General features: G+C 41.7%; 1 protein-coding gene across 2 annotated transcripts; it reads left to right on the top strand.

The window, feature by feature from the left end:
- The first annotated feature begins 1485 nt into the window (after positions 1-1485).
- On the top strand, positions 1486-21652 carry LOC126926244 (potassium/sodium hyperpolarization-activated cyclic nucleotide-gated channel 2-like). Of its 2 annotated transcripts, none has more exons than XM_050742514.1 (9): positions 1486-1899; positions 2195-2335; positions 3632-3784; positions 8345-8482; positions 11407-11445; positions 14712-14879; positions 19503-19829; positions 21002-21347; positions 21504-21652. In XM_050742514.1, exons 2-8 carry the CDS (start codon positions 2221-2223, stop codon positions 21265-21267), a joined length of 1206 nt encoding a protein of 401 aa, XP_050598471.1. In that variant the 5' UTR covers positions 1486-1899; positions 2195-2220; the 3' UTR covers positions 21268-21347; positions 21504-21652. The 2 variants fall into 2 exon arrangements, with proteins under 2 accessions (XP_050598471.1, XP_050598470.1); XM_050742513.1 differs by having other exon boundaries at positions 1486-2098.

The following is a 21652-nucleotide window of genomic DNA, read 5'->3' as shown; positions in this document are numbered from 1 at the left end:
TTTTAACCAACATTCTCGTTATAAAAGCGGCCGGTTGAATAGTGGAACGTATGGTTTAAAAATTAAATAAAGCGATCAAACAAGCGAGCTACCCGCTAACGGATATCGCGGCTTTCGGGATTTTTCATGCGACTCGGTTAAAAAATGTTTCGGCAAAGGACACGCGAGCGTGTTTTATTTTTTCGTAATTTATTTTTCACAGACCGGTAAGATTGAATTATTTTCTTGTCGATCGAATTATGCACCGAGCCATCTACGATACCAACGTTCGACGATAATCGAATGAGACTCGACAAGATATAGAAACCGTAAGCCGAACCATCGAAATAATCTCGTCGACGATTTATCAAGCCAGCACGCTGGACCAAGACTCGAGAGGACTTGGCCGAACGATCTCTCGAGATAAGCTCGGTTAAACCATCGATGGATGGATGGTTTCCGACTCGAGTCACCTAACACCTAGCAAATTTACTCATTGATTCGCACTAATGACGAGCAGTAGTCCGGTGATGTAATGTTCAGACATCGCCAGTGTCTTCTATGAGTACGGATGAAATTGAGATGTCATGTGGCGAATAATACATTGCGAATGAACATTATGGGGAGGCTAAGGTTAATTCGTACAAAAATAAGGCACGTTTTTGTGAATTATTTGTGACGACACGGCTAAAATCTCATTATTAAAACCGATAGTACATTAAAGTATGACGTTCGAAGAATACTGTATAAAATTTTCACGGAGAAATATTAAAAAATACAGCAATGACAGCAATTATTCGGACGTGTCTCGGAAAAAAGGTAGAATTGCGGTGCCCCTGATAACTTGATGCTGGATCATCTGAAATCAAAGAATCAAAGTTCATTCGTTAGGTAACAGTTTTCCCTGGGTAACTCTGGAAGGGTTTTTCGAAATTTCAATTTTTCACTTTTTTGGGACACTTTGAAGGGAAAATTAATCGATTTTGCGAAGATTTTCGGCTAATTTTCCCTTCAAAGTATTCCAAAAAAGTGAAAAATTGAAATTTCGGAAAACCCTCCTAGCGTTACCCGGGGTAAACTGTTACCTAACGAATGAACTTTGATTTTTTGATTTCAGATGATCTAGCACCAAGTTACGAGCAATTCTACTTCTTTCCGAGACACGTCCGAATAATTGCTGTCATTGCTGTATTTTTTAATATTTCTCCGTGAAAATTTTATACGATATTCTTCGAACGTCATACTTCAATGTACTATCGGTTTTAATAAAGAGATTTTAACTGTGTCGTCACAAATAATTCGCAAAATCATGCCTTATTTTTGTACGAATTAACCTTAGCCTCCCCTTAATAAACGCGTATTCGAAGCGGAAAAGGCCATCCGTTAATGGGAAATGTTAAATAGAACGTTTCCGATGTTATGTTTTCGTCGTGTCGGTATGACGTACCGTATGTTTACTGTTTCAATGCTCGATTCTATTAAACAGCATAGAGGAAAGGTCGTTCCGTTTCAGTCCCGTTCTGCTTTCGTTCGAAGCAAGAGTTGCCGAATTTTCACAGCGTGTATTTGCGGAAGTGATTACGAATTTACGAATATGCGGATACGCGTTTCGTTGGCGACCTGTGCGCCGCAAGTTATAGAAACGCGTGCGAAGTTCGATTAACGAATATCCTACAAATAATTATATAAGTTTATGAGAGTATAATATTCGATAGTTAGTGGAGAGAGAATAGAGAGAGAGACAGAAGTTTGCATTAACAAAGGCGGCCGATACTTGGAAATACACGCGCGATTATACGATAATTTTACGTTTCATGTTTTTCCTATGAATTTTTAATGAACCGTTTGCCAACATTTTGCTACATCATTTTTAGTCTCATCGTTGCCCTATAGAACACGCTGGCAAAGTTTCCACACTGTGTATATACGTATAATATTTAAAATAGGATTATAACGTTTGAAAATTTCACATTACACGGTGAAGAAATTCTCAGCAAAGGATCAACTAATCGAACGAACAGGATTTCGTTTAATTCTTGTCGATATAATAAAGTAGCCTAATTTATATTAGTCTACTTTATCTTATATTATTCTGCATTACTATGGATATATTAATCGAGTAATACGCTTGTTAATAGCACAATACCGAAAAGCGACGCGATATAGAAGAACATCGACTTGTAATAATCGCGATGCTTTCTTTTTCTAATTGCAGCAAAGCTGGATGGTGTGAAAACGTACATGAGAATGAGAAGAGTGCCAAAGCATCTACAGGTGAAGGTGATCAAGTGGTTCGACTACCTTTGGTTGACGCAGAAATGCTCGGACGAAGAGAAAGCTGTCAGCTGTCTTCCCGGTAAGCGTTTTCCACTTCTCTGTTTGAAACGTTCGTCTCTTTACCTAACAGCAAGTTAGAATAAATAATTTATTTACTTATACTAGAAACTTATAATTCTTGAGTTGTCGCTGCAAGAGAAGCAGCTATTTATTGCACGTTGTTCCACTGGCAAAGTTGTACAAGTCCAGTTGAAAGATTCATTCGAACGCACGAACTCGTTTGCCCTGAAATCGTGCTTCTTTAGTTAGATATAAAAATCGTTGAGCGAAAATTCATTTTTATTTAAAGGAGAGCCAGAGTTATATCGGTAAGTCGCATAAAAATTTCTCAGAAAATGAAATGATTAAGTATTCATCTTTTTGATCGTTCCGACTACGAACAACTATAACGAACGGGTTAATTTTCGTTATGTATCGCGTTTATCGCGAGCTAAAATATTCACCGACGTGCTATCGGCGATTTGACGTGTTCGCGCGTTGACGAAGGTTGCTCGAAAGTGCATCAATTTGCTCGTGTAATTTTTTCCACGGCATTTAGCATCGCACGATTCGCTTTTCCTCTTCGGTAATTCCTCCTCTTCCTTATTTCTTCTCATACGTACACGTGAATCGCGTATCGAGGTTTATTCCACTGGATTTACCTTAGTCATGGCTGCAGCAATCTTATTTCATCCCACAGTAATATGACGCACGTGGAAATCTTCCATCGTGATTCTCATTTAGCCAGAATGACGGACGTCGCTGAAACATATTTCTGCGGGATAGTTCGTTAAATCTGCCGCTGAATCTCCATCCCGTAAATATTTTTTAAGCATTAAAGCACACCGGATGTAGCCGAATAACACGCGCATGGCCGGTACGTGGTGATTTCTCGTGAAAAAATAAGAAGAAAACATGGAATAGAATTTCTTTTCGACGTAATCGAGTTGCAGCATGTATAGGCCATCTTTCCAGGCTACTGTAATCGTAAAATTCATAATCGGAATATCCGAAGTGAAAAGAAAATCCGAAATCATCCTTAGCATAGCCTTTCTGGCGTCTCTCTTAAGCTAAACGTAACGCTGACAGACAATTGTCCGCGGCCAATCGGCATCAAAAAGACGGATCCGCGAGTGATTGGCTGCGACGCGTGGTTGCGGACAATTTACCGCCAGCGTTAGACTTAGCCTTATTATGGTCTGTCCATTCGTGAGGAAATAAATCGTCCAAGCCGAATTTATCGGCGAGGAGACCTTAAGATCTCGCAGCAAAGAAGCTGAACAAACGGAAGCTGAAAAGTCGCCGTCGTTAAATTAATCCCGTTGGAACGTTGCAGACAAGCTGAAGGCCGAAATTGCGATAAACGTGCACCTGGACACGCTACGGAGGGTGGAGATCTTCCAGAACACGGAGGCTGGCTTCCTGTGCGAGCTTGTACTAAGACTGCGACCAGTTCTTTTCTCACCTGGCGACTATATTTGTCGCAAAGGTACGCGTAATTTTCTTCTTTTTTTCTTTCTTTTCTTATTCACTTACTGGAATCACCTAGCTAGCTAGCTCAATGTCCAGTGCTCGTAGCGCGGTGCATCTATCGCCACTGCGGAATAACGTACACATGGACCGATTTCCAATCTAACCGCTGCACTGTAGTCGCTCGGCCCAGCGACTGGGTCGGTGTAAATCCATCTTTACAATATCGATAATCGTAGATGTTGTTAGATTTATGCTCTTGGGATGTTGCGTTTAGGCCAATCTGTTTATTAAGTTAATAGGTGGCTTTATTCGATCGGATTAGTCAAGAGGCCAGTGTGGGTTTTCACGAGACGTAAATCGCTTTTAAGTGGCTTTTGCTGAAGTTTGCGATTTCTTTTCCGATCTTCGATATTTCAACGTCATTGTGAAATGTTTTCTTTGACCTGTACCACGATACGTTGCATATAGTCCACAGGACGTATAACTATTTCTCACTTGCAATTTCTTCCTTCCTTTCATCCTCTGCTCTCTCCTCGTTCTTCTCGCTTGCTTGCTTCCTTCCTTCCTTCCTTTTACACATCGCCACACGTTTTTCCTGACCGGGATTCTCTTGGAACGAACAGCTGGAACCCCGCCAAAAGATGTACCCTAGCTGGCAGAAGTTTCAGAAGCGATTGCCTACCCTCTCTACTTGGCCTCGTTGCCAATAGCGTACCCAGAAGGCGCAGTTATGAACGAAATACTTTATTCCGAGAAATAGCTAACCGTGTCGCGGATCGAGAGAGAATCATCCGCGTCGGATGACTGCAGCTTACTCTAAAAATTCTCTCCCGCCTCACGCGGAATCTTATCTTCTCCGGCGTTTCTCTGCGACTGCAAGTTAGTTCAAAGAAGAAACGTCGTGTGCTTGATAATGGGGCGCGATTATTTTCGCCTTGCTCGAACCTTTTCCTTTTTCTCTTTTTTTTTTACGTGGGGAAATTCTCGTGGACATTTCGCCGCTCTTCCGGGAAGCGAAGAAAGTTTTCGAGAAATCTTCCTATCGCAGTCAGTAGCCAGGTCGAGGTTGATCAACCTTCGTGTGAAACGTGTTCCCGCGAGATTATTGGAAATGCGAGAAAAGCGGTGAATCCTCTCTTAGACTGTACACCGCGTAGATCTTCGAAATTGTTGGACCACTTTCTATCGTCCTACGAGTAGCTACGATATTCTACGAAATAAAATCGAAGAAAGATGTAGTTCGTGATCAAAACGTTGGACCGTCAAGCCACTCCGCAACACCGACAAACCTTTGAACAGAGTGGAAAGATTTGTTGCCGAAGGCAAGTGAATAAAATCGTCGATTTAATTAAAGGCAACCGAGCGTGGAATAGTTTTCGTTGGATACGTCAGCGATCGGTCAGTATTTCTTCGATGGGTCGCGCGAACGAACGTGACCAGCCAGCCAAATAATTTTCTCTTCCCCTGGGAGAGCATAGAATGAGAAACGAAAGCGAAGGACAAGAAAGCAGCCAGTGGACAGAGACGGACAGTTCGTGTGTGTATATGTGTGTGTGTGTAAGCGAGGTGATCGTCTTCTCTCTAGCCTCTTCATCGCCACGGAAACGACCGCCGTATGACCGTTGGTACGCGACTACAGCCGTTTTCTAGCGCCCTGGATGCTTCTGCTTGATGGCCGACCCTACGTCGAGTGGATCACTGCTGCTGCGGCGCAGTTGGCGACTTCGGCCTGACTTATGGTTACCCGTTACTACTTTAACTATTACGCTAATGTCGCGTGTAGTAATTCAACGACTTGCAGAAAAAATGTCGATCTCAAAACAGGAGATCGAACTCTTTATTATATTTATATTCCTCTGTTTGTTGGAGTAGGAGAAAGACTTTGGTCGTACGGATGTATCATGTTTAGAATGACTGGATGTTACCCTGGCGGTGACTCGTGATAAGGTGGTTGGGATTAACTATCTTATAGCATAGTGAGGCAAATTTACCCTGCGACGCTAACGTCGTCTTTACCGTCGTCTTTAAACGAATCGCTTTCTCTCGGAGATTCGCACGATTTTACACACTCGCACACACGCACGTAGGTTGGATGAAATGACGATAGCGTTGGAACACTCGTAGGCGTCTTCTATACGAACGTATTATGCGTATTACCGGGAATTAGTTGACTAGAAAGTACACTCGCTGTATGTTCATTTTATTAACATTTTAATAGAATGTATGATCACTCGCTTAAAATGTTTATTTCGTCATTTGTTTCGCCACTTCATCTGAAATAATATCGTCGGAATAATAATATAGGTATTCGGTAGCTTCTTCGATATTTAACTTCATCGACGAAACGAACATGGTTTTCTGTGATGCGCGAAATTTTTAATCCGACGTTTGACGTAAATTTTCAGATTTACATTAAATATATCTCTTTATTCGCAACAGCTCTGTGAATATTAAATTTGATGCGAACTCGGAAGCATAAATTTTCTATGCTGGTACCCTGACTTCTTTAAAATTATTCAACGATCTAACGTCTCGCAGCAAACAGTTTAGTAAGTGTACGTTGAACATGCATGGAAAATCGGGCTTTGACATCGCTTGATGTGGGTTTAATCCTCATAAGTAGTGCAATGAATAGGATGGAACAGGGTTAGAACAAGGCTGAACGGAGCAGAACAGAGTAAACATAGGATGACGAAGCATAGCGGGTACAGAAGTGTAGCACACAAGAAGATACCAAACTGCTCGTGTAATGCAAGTAGGAACTATGCTCTATTTCCCACTAGGCTGCTAATGAAACGTTATCAATCAATATTTAAGTATGATAATACACGGCGAGCGAAACATCGTAGCGGTGTAAGCGAAAATCCTGAGAATTGGAATTTATTCGCTCATTTCAATTCCTACGACTATCGTCTATTCGGTGTCATAATTAATGCGTTCGTAATTATCACTTTCTCTCGTACTACACGTTTTCACGGTTTGGAAGACGATGGAAGATACAATATCAGGTTTGTAGGTATGAAACCGGAATTTGCCTATAGATGGCCCTAGCTGATAATGTAGTTATCACTAAACTGCGTCATTGATGCCAAAAGTCTTTGCTGACATCTCACAAACATTTTCGACTCGGAACAATACAAGTTTCATACAACAGCATAGTTTGTAATAGCGTTGAACATTGATTTTCTGTTACCATATGAAGAAAACTGTTGCAGAATCGCACCGAATGCTTGTCGAAGCTTACGGCGAGCATGCTCTTGGTAAATCACAGTGCTTTGAGTGGTTTAAAAAATTCAGAAGTGGCAATTTTGACGCGAGGAACGAAGAACGTGGAAGACCACCGAAAAAGTTTCGAGACAGCGAATTGCGAGCATCGTTGGATGAGGATGACGCTCAAACGCAACGACAACTCGCTGATCAATTAAACGTGACACGAGAAGCCGTCTCCATACGTTTGAAAGCCACGGGAAAGATCCAGAAGGTGGGAAAATGGGTTTCACATGAACCGAATGAAAGACAGCAGGAAAACCGAAAAGCCACTTGCGAAATGCTGCTCGCCAGATACGAAAGAAAGTCATTTCTTCACCGAATTGTGACTGGCGATGAAATGTGGATATATTTAGCTGCAGGCGAACCATCGACATCGACTACAAGACCAAATCGCTTTGAACGGAAGACAATGCTCTGCGTTTGGTGGGATCAGAAGGGTGTGATCTATTATGAGCTGTTAAAACCTGGCGAAACCGTTAATACTGAGCGCTCTACCATTTTCACCTTTTCGTATCAATTTGGAGCAACTACGAAATAAGATATTAATGAATTTAATTTATCCATCGAATCTCTGTATCTTGCACATGATACGAGGGAAAATAATGTTCGCGTGGTATCGTAGAATTTTTCATCCTTGGCAGAAATTCCTGCTACGCATTTGCTTTCTATTCCTCGTACATTGCTGTAATCGTTTCCGAGAGAACCTTCTGCAGGAAAATTTAGCGAAACCTCCCCCAAAGAATCTCGCTTCCAATGACGTATTTGTGGTTCCTCGAAATTCGATCGTGTTTCTGTTACGGTAGAACTCCATTTACGGCGAACCTGTCGGACTGAAACAATTTATACAATTGCAGTTCGTAGGATGGCGACTCGTCCGTCTTCCTCGCTACCTGCTAAACGAGAGTTTCTTCCGTTTAAAAATGTCTACCATTCGGTGGTATGCTAATTCTTTTGTCGGTCGAACGCATAATACCATCCCCTACCCTGCCATTAACCTTCGCATTTAGATACGTCACTTTTGGGGAAGGCGAACTGCGCCTTTGTACGAAGCTGCTTTACATGGAATTTTCGTTTTGTTAAATCTCTTTTACCCGGAGATTTCGATAAGTCCGAAAGCTGTATAACTCGAAGATTTTAGCTCCTCCCTGGAGACTCGTGCTACCGAGGTCCGACCGTACCGGTTCGATCAAGCTACACCGATATCCGCTCCCACTACTTGCACGCTTATTTCTGTCCTCGATTCTATCTGTTGTTCGCACGAACGGATCTCCATTGTATTAACTTTCCTTTCTGAAATCTGTTGCAGGTGAGGTAGGCAAGGAGATGTACATAGTGAACAGAGGCCGGCTGCAGGTGGTGGCTGATAACGGGAAGACAGTGCTGGCTACCCTTAAGGCTGGTTCCTACTTCGGGGAGATCAGCATTCTCAATATGAGGACTGCAGGTAAAGAGTGCGGTAAATATTCCAAGCGGACCAGGGGCCCGTGAGCTGTCCCCCTCGTATTTCACGATCACGTTTTCACGATTCACGTTCTTACTACTCTGTGAGAGGGCGACCCGCCGAGCCGGTATGAGCCGATCTTCAAACCCAACTTTCTACTAACGATCATCTTTCTTTACTCTTGTACTTTCTCTGTCACCGACATTCCTATTGTCGATTTCCTCCTGCTACTTGCGCTCCCGACGACCACGCAACGAGCAAACGCGCGTTAAAGAAAGATGTTGGAATCGAGTGCTTTAGGTAGAGGAAAGTATCATCTTGAATGGACCTTTAATGGTTTCGGTAATTTCCACATCAAGTTGATACTTTTACCGTCTCACACTTTGTCGCGATATTTACTTTTGAAAGATTTTTGATAAGTTTCTGCTGGTCTCGGTATAATACATTTAAAACTGTTCTTTTTTCTTTTCCAAAAATACATTTGCGAACAAAGCAAACAGATTTTTCGTTACGATGGTATCGACATCACAGCTATTGTGCGTTCAATGAATTTGAATAACCAACGCACAACACTTTGTTACTTCGACGTTTGGGCAGCGCTCTTTGTTCTTCTATTTCAATATTTTTCGTTTGTTGTTGCTGAACAGATTTAACAAATTTGGTCGGTTTTCGTTGAAATGACGAAAAATTCGCTCGTAATATAGGTCATGAATATTCGATCCATTGAGAGGAGGAAACGCGTATTGTATTTGCAGAACATTTAAAGTATCCGATGCAAAATATGAAATCTAGAAAATCGGTAAAATGATCAGGTCACGTCAAGTCAGCCACCGGTCAAGAGATTTTCACTTGACTTGATCGAACCACCTGCTGTGGATGAACATTAGCTTCCATTGGATTACGTATAAGCGATTTCGACCGGTGCGTGACCTGACGTGACCTGGCCGTAGTGCGATCGGTAGTGTGAATCAAGGTTTAAAGAAAAATCGATAGGGCGAAATCGTTGCGAGATCGTCGATGCGTATTGAACAAGGCCCGTGACACGTATTGCCCTTTAGCCTTCGACCCTCTGTTTTTATCGATTATTGTCTTCCAACCGATAAACCAACACAACCTACTGAAACGTAATAGATATCGTACGAAAATAAATGATACTATATAACACTGGGGCCTCTGTGCACGGCCTCGGCCGTGATAAAAATACCGAGCGTTCCGAAAATACGAGAGACAAGGCCGAAAGCGGGAGAAAATCAATCGTGGGTCGTGTCGGTCGATCGATCCAACCGGACAAACATACACAGTAACTCACGAAAGTATTTGGACACCCTTTAAAACGGAATAACTTTTTTAATATTGGACCGAACGACTTGAGCTTTTTTCGAGAAGTTAGATCGACCAGTTGGTAATTATGCAGAAAGAGGGGGGGCTTCGACTACAGTTTCGTTGAATTTCGGATATGTCGTAGGGTGAAAGTCCTTGAATAACGCGTGCACTTTGTCCGAAACGTGGGACGATCGCGGTTCAAAAGTTGTGAGAAAAAGAAAACGGTAGTTGCATTGCGTAGGACCGCAGTCCTCATAGCGGTAACTTATGGTAACTTACGTTAGGTTAGGTTAGATTCCATGGATAACCTAACCTAACTTTTGATCGCCTAGGGCAAAGTGTATGTTACTCGGAGCTTTCCCTTCTGTAACATATTCCAAGGACAAGATCATTGGAGTTAAGGTCCCCTTTCCTGCATAATTACCGATTAATTTAATCGATGATGTGTAAAAAAAAAGTCGTGGAAAAATTGCAGCACCTTGGAATCGCGAGAAAAAATGGCGAAGGTCGTTTTTACAATCTTTTCGGTGATACAGGAAAGGACACGCTCTCAACGATTTCAACGAGGTTGAAATATGTTGCCAAGGTCCTAATACACCTACTGCTGTAACCTAACCTATAACACGTTCATTTTTATGTACACGATATCAATCTCTTCCGTTAATGAGTTAAATTCCGGTTGATCTGCGTAAAAATGCGGCCACCTGTTCCAAAATGAAGTATAACCGTAACGTAATTCCAAGTTCTTTGTAAATACCGCGAAACCTGAGATCCAGCGGAACAGGAACGTACTTAGGAAAAAGTTGTTCAGAATGTTGACCTTGACAACATATTTTAAGCGGTGAGATGCGTCCTGTTCTGTATGCTGTAGTGTCCGAATACATGGCAAATACATGAATCGGGACTCGTGCGTGCTCACTCTACCGTGCTCTATCGTGCGTGCATCGAAGATCAGAGCGAGAACCAGGCAGTGCGAGTGAAGCGGAATAGATAGAGCGCAATACCAACGATCGTAACCATAACCCGAACCCGGTTCAACTCTTAGTAATACGATACCGTAGAGTCGGCTCATTTCTTACTCCCGATCAGATATCGCGTAATTCTTTGGTTTAGTTAAAAATTGTTGCTCTAAAAATATAGCCATATCCGATATTATTTTCATCGTACGAATCTCAGTAATCTGACTAAGGCCATCTCGTAACGATATGATAGAAGATAAAAAAGATTACATTTTTCTCATTGCGGTAATTCGATATCGTGTTGAATTACGTCGATACGGATCAAAGATATCACCGGAGCCTACCTCGAGCCAGCAGTTCCAGCAATTGGTGAGGATAATTTCCGGCTGTGTGTGCGGACAAATTTTTGATCGTATATCCGGAATTTGTTGTACGTACGCAATATGGACTGTAATATGCAGATTTGAAAAATACATTTGCTAGATTTACGCCAGTAGATGAACTTCTCAGCATGCACACCTAGACGTAACTGGAATTGCAATCTCTTTTTCAAGCTTTTTTACACGTCATCCAGTAAACTAATGAAACTTCTCAAAAGAAACTCAAATCGTTTGGTCGGATATTAAGAAAGTTATTCTGTTTTAGTTGGTGTTCAAATAAAAAGGTCACATAGAAGGGTGTTTCGTGAGTCACTGTACTTTTTAGTCACTCCTGTTTTTATCATTCCTCTTTAGACACTCCTGCTTTCGTAGTGACATTAGAATACCTAGTTTAGATTTGACCCATTTGGAAACTGGACATGCTCTTTCAGCATTCTTTCATCTTCTTTCTGGTTACGTTTGCCGATCGATTTGCTTCTATGACATGCTGAAACATACATTTTACCCGTGATCTATCTGCGCAAGGAAATATTTGCGAGTCGTCTCTGCGAAACAGGCCATTTTTTATCCATCGTTTGTACCACGACCAATTCAGTTTCATCAAAAACTTGTGACCATCTTTGTTTGAGATATTTTTAAAAGAATTTAATTCTAACAATAATCGATATTCGTACGACAGTCTAATCATAATCATCGATATAACTGAAATATAATGATCAACGATGAATAAAAAATGTTGTGCTCTCACGCAGTGACAAGGGGGAGAGTACATAAGCTAAATATATCTGGTAAATATTTTCTTCGCTCACGTTCATTTCCATACTTTTCTACTTTATTACCCATATCAGTGCACTATTTAATTACCTATATCTTATTATCTTATTATATTTTTCACGATTCTTCTCTACCATTTTTTAACGTAGTCTCTTAATAATTATTGTAACTTATTGCTGCAATGATTCGTGCCCACGGATGTGACTAATTTGCACTGGAAAATTACATTACCTTCTTATATATGTCCGTATATTAATTATCGTAGTTAGTTTCCTGTATATTGAACCGTCTACTGTGGAAAACAAATCTTATATCAAACACTTTTCGCTAGGAAGAATAGCCGAGAGCGATTCTTAAATGTCATCGATATTAGCAAGCATGATTTGCAGAATATATTACGAATATATTATGCAGTATCGATCGAACGAACAATCTCATCTCGTTAGAAACTTCTTAAACTACGAGCGAGGTAAATATCGCGTAAAAGTGCCAACGAGTTTTACAAGCAGCGTAGCTATTACAACATACGATTGGAGAAGGAAATTAATCAAATTTCGCTCGAATCACCATCAGTTTGCAACATCGTACAATACTCGTCGATACTCGGCATTCGCGTTGCAACAATATATTTTTTATCGGAGCAAATAAAACATTTCGATTTATGATATCGCGTACATTACGTGTACGAACAAAAGTATATTTGCATTTCAGTCATCGATAGGACATTCGTCGATTAGTTTGGAAATAAATACATGCATTTCTCCGTGTTTACCAACGTACAATACAAATAGGTACTTTGCATGTTCGAACATTATGTACACACCCGCGAATAAATCGAATTTTACCCCTTTTAACTCTAGCAAATAAATTACAGTGAATTATTCCCTTTTACCATTTTAGCAATTAAATCGCACTCACCATTAATAATTAATTAATAATTAATATGCAATGCATCAAGAGTTGTGTTCCCATTTCTTCGATATAAATGTTTTACAATTAACGGTAAAGGAGCGACATATATATATGTTACGTGGAAAAAGAGATCACGCGCAAATGAACCTTTTACGTTCTTAGTCCGAAACGCATTAATCCTTCTAAAATATATATTTGAGAAGAATTTTATACAACGCGATACAACAGTAGCTGCCTTCGATTAAAAACCCTGTTTAAGACGTACAAGAATTTACACAGCACTTTCGTATGGCTCCAGTTTCACAATTTTTTCATTAAAATATTAAGAATAAAAAATCAGATTCCGTTGAGAGATAAGTAACTTGCCAAAGGAAAATTTAAGGAAAATTCTGTTAATACGATTATGCAAGAATTAAAAAGTTAGAGAAAGAGATATGGAATATTCGTTTTTCCTTCTTTTCTTTTATTGTCGCTATACGCGTATTACGTTATTTATTGCATAAAACAAATTTTTATTCCGATGAAAATATACGCATAACATATACGTATCATCACATGACGCTCTTTGTAACGATAAGAAAACTCGATCCCACCGAAGCACACACACAATACATAGATATAAAACATCACGTAGTTTGTCGGTTTTCAATGAAATTTTGTCGAGCATGATTTTTACGGCTTATGAGCCAAGGTTATGCTTTGATATGGTTTTCAAGTTGTATCGTTAGGTAACATCGACGTGTAAAGTAGCCTTCAGCATCGTCATATTCACAATTATCGCCCATTTAACAACACAGCACCGGCGCCACGTTCCGCTGTCCACGCGTCAACAATGCTACAATTTATTATTATTCAAAGAAAATTACAGTAACAGCGCTGTTGCTTGACGAGGAGACAGACGACAGAAAAGCGAGAGAATTTTGAAATTCGGAACGAGCAACAGCGAATTTCACGCGCTGTGTGTCTAAACGATTAATCACGGATGAACGAAGATTCTCTCTTGGTCGTCGATGATCCGATATCAGATATTATTTAAAAAAATTAGAGCGGCAAATGCAAGACTGACATTTTATCTACGATGTTATTTATAGTCGTTGTAAAAGCTCAGAGTAATTAAATTAACGATCGTAGAAGATTGAAATGACCAGCTTCGAAACAGTCAGACGATAGGATCTGAGACAGTTCGAATCGCTTGGAATCTGCATCGTATACGCGACGACAATTTTTCGGATCACTCGAGAAACAGGATTCGAAGCTTAAAACTCTGAAGAGTCTCGATTCAGATCGCCGATACCGGAATGAGAAAGCGTTATGCGTATCCTATTCGTCTTCTGCCGAACGACGATACCGTTCGCTCGATCGCAAAGATTTATAGCTTCTTGCTTTCACGAACGTCTTTCCCGTTTCCGGATCTTCCGGTCTGACGACGAGTCGGAATAGAGAAGCAGCAATAGCGAGTTGCTTGTTCCAACGCGGAAGCCAGCTTCGTGTTTCGAGTTATACGCCAGTTTCTTCTTTCGAGTCGGAAAGCGGCGGTTCATTTCGAGGCAAATCTGACGAGATAGCCGGGTGTCTCGCAAGTTAGAATCCCGTTTCAGATCCCATTACTACGATTCAGGATTGCTATCGAGTCGGCAATGAGGAACGTACGTCGGTGCTTGTGCTGTCGTCGTCAAGTGGACGCACTTCTGTTAATTAGAATACATGCAAATAATACGTGGATGCTGGTCTGGTGAGATTGAGGCCGTGTGCTGTTGGACGGGCGACGAGCTTTACACGATCGATGTACGATAGCGGAACGATCGGTCGATCGATCGGTTCCGAGCGGATACAACAGAAAGCTTGATGCATCTCGATAACCAATAAATGGCTACATCGACGCAGGTAACCGGCGAACAGCCAGTGTACGTTCGGTGGGCTACTCGGACCTCTTCGTCCTCAGCAAGAAGGACATGTGGGACGTTCTGAAGGAGTATCCCGCGGCTAGGATCAGACTGGAAGCCATCGCGGTGAAGAGATTGGAAAAATACAAGAGGGCTCCTCTCGAGAAAGGTAAGAACCTTTAAACGCTGCTTAATTCTACGACTAGAACGACGTTGAGTTTCATCGACTGTCTGTGACGGCGATTTTCAACCGGCAGAATTCTCGAAAGGCGCAAATATTTCAAACCGGCGCCAATTGCCTCGAACCTCTATCTTTTGGTCTACCGCGGAATTCCGATAATGAGTTTGCGCGTGCCGTGAGATGGAAATGCGTTGAAAATCGCTGCTCTATAAGCAGAGTTCTCTGTCTGCTCGTGACTTTGCTTCTTACGATCTTTCATCCGAGATCTGCTAATTAACGAATGACGTTAAAAGATCGTTCAGCTTCGCTGTAATCGACGAGTAACGCAACACTGATCCGTCCAACGATTCGAGTCGGTAGAGGTAAACAGAACATTTGCCTGCTAGGCACGTGATAGACGCAAGGGACTTGGACCGTTGGCTGGCAAACGTTCGATTCAGAAGCGCTTTACGTGGTTCATTGTTAGGGTTTGCTGTCGCTTTTAGGGTCTGTGATACAGTGTCCGAAGCCCGTGTACCTCCACCGACTCGATTCATTGGACGCGCTATAGCAATGACTAAACAAGTCCGTTAATGACTAAATAAGATTCAATGTATAACGTACACGTACATGGACGGAAGAATACACAGCATTTGTCGCAACTATACGGGATGAGACTAGCAACTGAGCCGGTCTATACAGGAAAATTGTAGGGGACAATTTTGCATTGTTTATCGAGAGGTTTGGGTTAGGTTTGGGTTAGCGCAGCGCGATTTTTTGATGGAATCCTACGATCTTGTTTGCGTCGATCGATTCCTCGTACTGTCCTGAACAAAAAAGTCTAATATTAGGGTAGATACAATGCTGGAAAATGGTGGCGATGAGGACTTCGCGTGGTTCTTTTGTTCCGAACGTAACAATGCCACTGATTGACAATATACCGTGACTTTTAAATCTGCTCTTCCGTGAAAAACGAAAAATGTTGCTCTTCCCCTGTATTCTTCGTATCACGCTTCCGCCAGTTAGTCGCAGATCGGCGGCCGAACATGTTCCGCTCTCGCAAATTTCTTTCATCTAAGATTCTCGCGAACCACACTCGAGTCGTCGTAATCTCGCAGCCACGAAACGTTGCTGGAACAGTAACACTTCGAATCTGGATAAACACGTTCTACGTGTATTCACGTACACGTGTATCGTTGACAAATGCAAACGAGTTGAAATGTAGCTCCGCATTAACAGCAATTCTAACCGAATCTGTCTACCCGCTTAGCAGCAATTACATAGTTTAGAGCGAAAGTTAGCACGGAGATGTAATTTACTTATTAATTTACCCTCGTACACCGAGTATTCTGCAACAGATGGTAGAAAATTTAGCAGCCGCCTCTGCAAGCCAAAATAGCACGAAAATGAGGAATAAATATATCGCGTTTGTGGCTTTGTCCATTAGTTATTAAATCTTTCGTCGTTTTACTCGAACATTGAAACACGCGCACATTGAAAAGAGTAAACTTTAGACCCGTAACACTCGCTATACAGGGTGTATCCTAATACCCGGTGCCTACTTTGAGAAGTGGGCAAGAGGCACAAGAACAACAATTTATTTATAGAGATATTCTCTTCGTACGTTTCAACATCTAAAAACCCGATATACCGAAAGCTCTGCCTCGGCTGGGTAAATAAACTACGGAAAGAAAAATGTTACCGGTGGATGTAATAAATATCCAGGATCGCTATAACTGTCAAAAATCCTGGCCCGTAATACTACCGGTCACGCGTGTCGATTTGGACCTTTTATTCTATGACGTGATTGAGTGACCAAAGGAACAGAAGTACAAGCGATTCGTGGTTATACGTATGCAGAGAACGAACGCTGCCATCGAAGCTACAATAGCTCGAAAAAGGTTATCGTAAAGGCAGTTATCGAGGAAGAATTATACGCGTGTCGAACTTCGTTTGACAACTCTTGCAATGTTATAATTTGTTTCCAAAGGCATGCAGTGTGGATAGTTTGGAATAAGTAAAGAAGACTGGATATCTCTGGTAAAATTTCTAGTTCTCTAATAGATTCCAATAAACTTTGATAAAAATCGTAGCTCCGTTAGAAAGAAGTTGGATATCCAGACATTGAAAGTCCAATTCCTACGAATTTCACTGACTTTTCGCTAATCGTTTCTTTTCGTCGTATTTATGTATCGTTTAATTGAAACTTTAGCTGTTTGGACAAAATTATCTTTGATGTATCTTTGCAAAGAAGGAACAGCTGTTTCGCGCGTTAACTGAGAAACCATACGTATAGAATCGGGATAAATCATGCGGCTGTAAGCCGCTCGTACTTATGGCACGAGCAAAAATTGCCAATCTGTGAACGATGTAACGTACCGACAAATATCAAGCATGTCGTGTAAGAATGCCAGAATGAAACGAATAGGATAATGCGAGAAGAGTAATAAATCTACCACGCAATACGAACAGTGTATTATGTTGCGAGGAGAACCGTATCAAACCCAGGCAAATCATTATTTCCATCGAAATTCCATCGACGATTACGAGTTATCAAATTTCTAGCGAACGATTTCGACAAAAACGAAGCTCTGCGCAGCTTTGCTACTGATCAGGCTGCGGGTATTCGTGCATTTGTGAGAGATGTAGAGAAATACGTCGAACCCGATAGACAAACGACCTAAATCTTGGCGCCACTTCTTTACTCTCGTCTATAAAAAAGGAAAAAGAGAAAACAAATTTGCATAAATATCCGCGGCCCACTAACGACCTTCTTCCGTGCGTTGCGGCTGGTGAAACCAATTAGAAAAAGATCCAAAGTACAACGAAACTACTTTTTCGCTCTTAAATCATGGAACAGCCTAACGATACACCGTAGAAGCTCGCGGGGGAGATTTAAAAGGATCTCGAACAACGAGGCAAACGGCTAGCGGGCACGTGAAAGGCGTCGTGAAAAATTCTCGATCGTCGGTGTGTCGCCGACGAACGCGGCCAGACCGTGGGCTTTCGATTAATTAATTCGGAAGTCGAAGAGCGAACAAACGCGCAGCTTATCGTCCTCTTCGTCCTGGCGTCGTTCTTTCGCTGAAAGAAAGTTGCTGTTGTTGCGAACTTTCCTACTGGCGAATCGCATCGTCTGTGCTGATGTGTACACGCGTGTGTAGCTCTGGACGACCAAGCGCTGTATATACACACTGACACAGCACACAGGCGCGCGCGCAAAACTCAACAACCGCAGAGGCAGCACCGCCGCACTGCCGCACTGCTGCACAATGAGAAAGGCGGTGGCTTAATTAAAGAAGCTCGCCGTGGTGAAAATGGGAGGCGGTTAGGCGGCATTGGCGAAGCGCGAGCAGATCCGCGAGGCCTGTTCTCGAACAAAGGACTCGAACGCGGAACACAGCGAACAGGCTTGAGACGAATTTCGAGAGGAAAAAAAGAACAGGAGAAAAAGGAGATCGCACTTGTCAAGGCAACTCGACGCAGAGTAACGAGGATGTTGTTCGCGTGTTTGCTTTGTGGTATTGGAAATATGAAGTTGCGTTTCAGCTCGCGGAAAGCCGTCGAGCTTGCAACGAACTGAGCCTAGTGGAAACTTGTGTACGTCTCTGGTTGAAGGATTTACGATTGGTTACCAATATAGCGGCGGAATTACTTGGATCATTATATTCGACTCTCGTTTAACTCCACGTCGTCGATTATTGTATAGCGGCTTTTACTCCGTAAGAGGAAATTCTATCTTTGCGAATAATGTAGCCAATTAAAGTGAAATCGAATATTATTAACGTTAGAACGAAATCCATTGTACAAGCTCGATCGATACGAAGCGCGTTCGTGAAAGCAGAATTCGAACACGAGACTACCGTTCGCAATGACGTTACGATTGTAAGTTCTCGTTAATTTTCGAAAAATTGTATCGACGTGAGATGGAAAAACGTAATTCGGTTGATCGGTGCACACGTTTTAGAAACTTTCAGCTTATGTGAATTTCATACTTGATCGTACTTTGACGGATCCTAATCTTAGAAATCTTAATGGGAAATTTATATAAATACCAAATATATCGAAAGTCTGTAACATGCACCAATTAAAAGTAAACTTTTAGTTTCAACAATGATCTTACACATCTCCTTTCCAAGTATAATCCACTTAATCGACGAACTGTCCAGCAAAACGATCGATCTACGTAAATCTTGAAAAATACTAAGAAAAGAACACCTTTCGAAACCAAGTACAAGTCCTACCGATACCAAAAACAGCACTGTTACTCGCACATAGCAAACCACTGTCGAAATAAGAACATACAAAATACAAAACTTTAGAGAACTTCGTTTAAAATTTATGCGAAGGTATCAAACTAGCTGCGCATAAACTAAGTGTAAAACTCCAACCTCACGCACACCTCCTTCTCAAACAGCTTTCATTTAGAACGCTCTAACTGCAACTACCTCACAAAAACAAACAGTCAGTCTACATAACTCCTGAGAAAAAGAAAAAAAAAAAAAGATCTAAAAGACACATTTTCAAACAGACTACAAGCCTTTCCAAAACTAAAAGCAACACTGTTCCTCCGACAACCGAACTCCATACTTGTGGCATGTGACGTTTTACGCCCACGATACGAACTTTCAGCTGCAATGGGACGATGCCAAAGCACGCCAGGCCTCGTGGAGTCACAAGGTCGTATACCGTTGGAGGAGATGTGGGTTTCACCGGTGGACACCAAGTCCACTCACGCGTACTCGGCTGGCCACTCGTTGTTCTCCCCCAGCCCTAGTCCGGTGACGTCGCGCGGCTTGCCCAGCACCGCCAGCAACGTCAACGCGAGCAACGTTGCGAGGAGCATGGATAGTCCGATGAGTGCCACCAGCAGCGGCCACAGCAGCGAGGATCAGACAGCCAGGGCACCGCAATCCGCGGCCACACAGCCATCCACCGGCAGACAGTCCACCCACTCTGGCAAGTATTTCATCTTGAACGCCACCGACTGGAAATATACGCCCTCCTTCTGAATTCTTCGACCCCGATTCTCTTTCTTAACTCTCGGACCTTCAGATTGAACGCATTTTTCCTTCGTGATTTAATGGACGTTAAATCACCAAGGAATCTTCTTCCTCTTCCGTTGGAATCGAAGCTTCCATGCCTGATGCACAGTATCCTTTGATTTACTGGTCGGTTCACCTAAAAGGCTACCCATCGCCAAGAAAGAATTTGTAAGAATATCGAGATAAAGGGAACGAATGGATGAAAGTACGGATGAGTTGGAAACTCGTGATCATTTTCCGTAGGAGGTTTTATTTTTCCGGCTGGCTGTGCTACCAAAGCTTATCGAGTATATATGCGTTTGGTATATAGAGTTCGAGTATGGCTTGGCTGTGATATTTAAGGCCCGGAAAAATTGTTACTTGGGAAGGAAGGAACCACTCTGACACACCTGTTGTTAATTAGGATCCACGCACCGTAATGGCGATTTTTCTGTCAGTTGTCCACTGTTCGTAGAAGGAATCGCGAAGAGTTGTTTGTCTGATGATATTGCGAGATTTTAACGAACGATCCAAACTTAACCTAAACTCAATTTATGCTGATAGAAAGAAATTTGTTCAGCTTTTTAGTGGTAGAGTAAACTACCTGCGAATAGTATGAAATATTTTGTTTAGTGGAAAAACGATTTATGAAACTCTCCGTCTCCTTTAGAGTATCGGATTATTTATGGTCGTTTTCACGATCTTATGTAATACGTTGTAATGTTAAGAGTTCATCGAAGATCGAATAGAGACTCGTTACTTACCAGCAATTTATACGTGACGTTAGCACTCATCCGTTGTAAACGGGACGCTGTAAACAGTTCAATGAGGAAATATTGCCTGAATGAATCCAATAAAAAATGAAGTCATTCGTCTAGAACAAGCATGTTTTAACCGGGGGAAACTGTACGCAAAATGTCGAAACAATTTGCAAATAAATTTCTTAAGTAGACAAGAGTTTCTTGCCTTGCTTTTATCAATAAAGAATTAAACAGATACACGTAACAAACGATTGGCTAACGCGATACGAATAAATTAATTAAGCATACTAATATTGATATTATTGATTTGCTCGATGGGTAAGACGATATACGTTATTTTTTCTAGGCATAACCAGCAGCATGACGCATTTAGTGAGCGAAGGTGCCACGCCACTTTTAGGCACTAACGAAGCTTTATTGGCTGAAATTAAACGTCTTCGGGAACGTCTGGTTTGTTTGGAGTCTGAAAACGCAGTAATGAGCGCTAAACTGAATCAACAACAGTGGGAAGTTGAGAATCGATTGGCTGAAATCGAGATGCAGATTTGCGGTGCCAGCTCGTCTTCCAGTTTAGAAGATAACAACGAGCGAAATCGAGAAAGTATCATTTAACAAGAAACAAGGCCGCGAGAGCGCGGCAAAACAAAGATAGCGCGAATACGACACTATTTGGCTGACGCTACAGACGACAGGTAAAGTGGTGTTACCTTGTTAAAGACGAGTATTCGATCAGATCCTGAGGCATTTATTTCCAAACATTATTGCTGAGTTTCCAGTTGAAGTAAATTCCGTATAAAACGTAGCATATAATTTTTATAATCTTCTCATATGTGTAAACTTTATTACAGATACGCGGCGGATGACAGAGAAGAAATGGAAGAAACTAGAATCTCTGGTAGATCCAGCGATACAAAATCGATCGGTAGCCTCAGTCAACATTTCTTCGAAAGCGACGAAGATGAGAAATACTACGGCACTTGCAATGGTTACGCTTCGC

The sequence above is a fragment of the Bombus affinis genome, chromosome 17 (genome assembly GCF_024516045.1).
Source record: "Bombus affinis isolate iyBomAffi1 chromosome 17, iyBomAffi1.2, whole genome shotgun sequence".
Lineage (NCBI taxonomy): Eukaryota > Metazoa > Arthropoda > Insecta > Hymenoptera > Apidae > Bombus > Bombus affinis.
Note: the sequence above shows the minus strand (reverse complement) of the source record. Positions and strands in the feature narration are given on the sequence as shown.

Bases quoted from the DNA above. Each gene is read 5' to 3' on its own strand.
- LOC126926244 (XM_050742514.1), top strand. From the start codon at position 2,221: ATGAGAATGAGAAGAGTGCCAAAGCATCTACAGGTGAAGGTGATCAAG. The intron at 14,880-19,502 runs GTAAGAACCTTT...ACGAACTTTCAG, and splicing joins GAGGGCTCCTCTCGAGAAAG to CTGCAATGGGACGATGCCAA. The intron at 19,830-21,001 runs GCAAGTATTTCA...TATTTTTTCTAG, and splicing joins CAGACAGTCCACCCACTCTG to GCATAACCAGCAGCATGACG.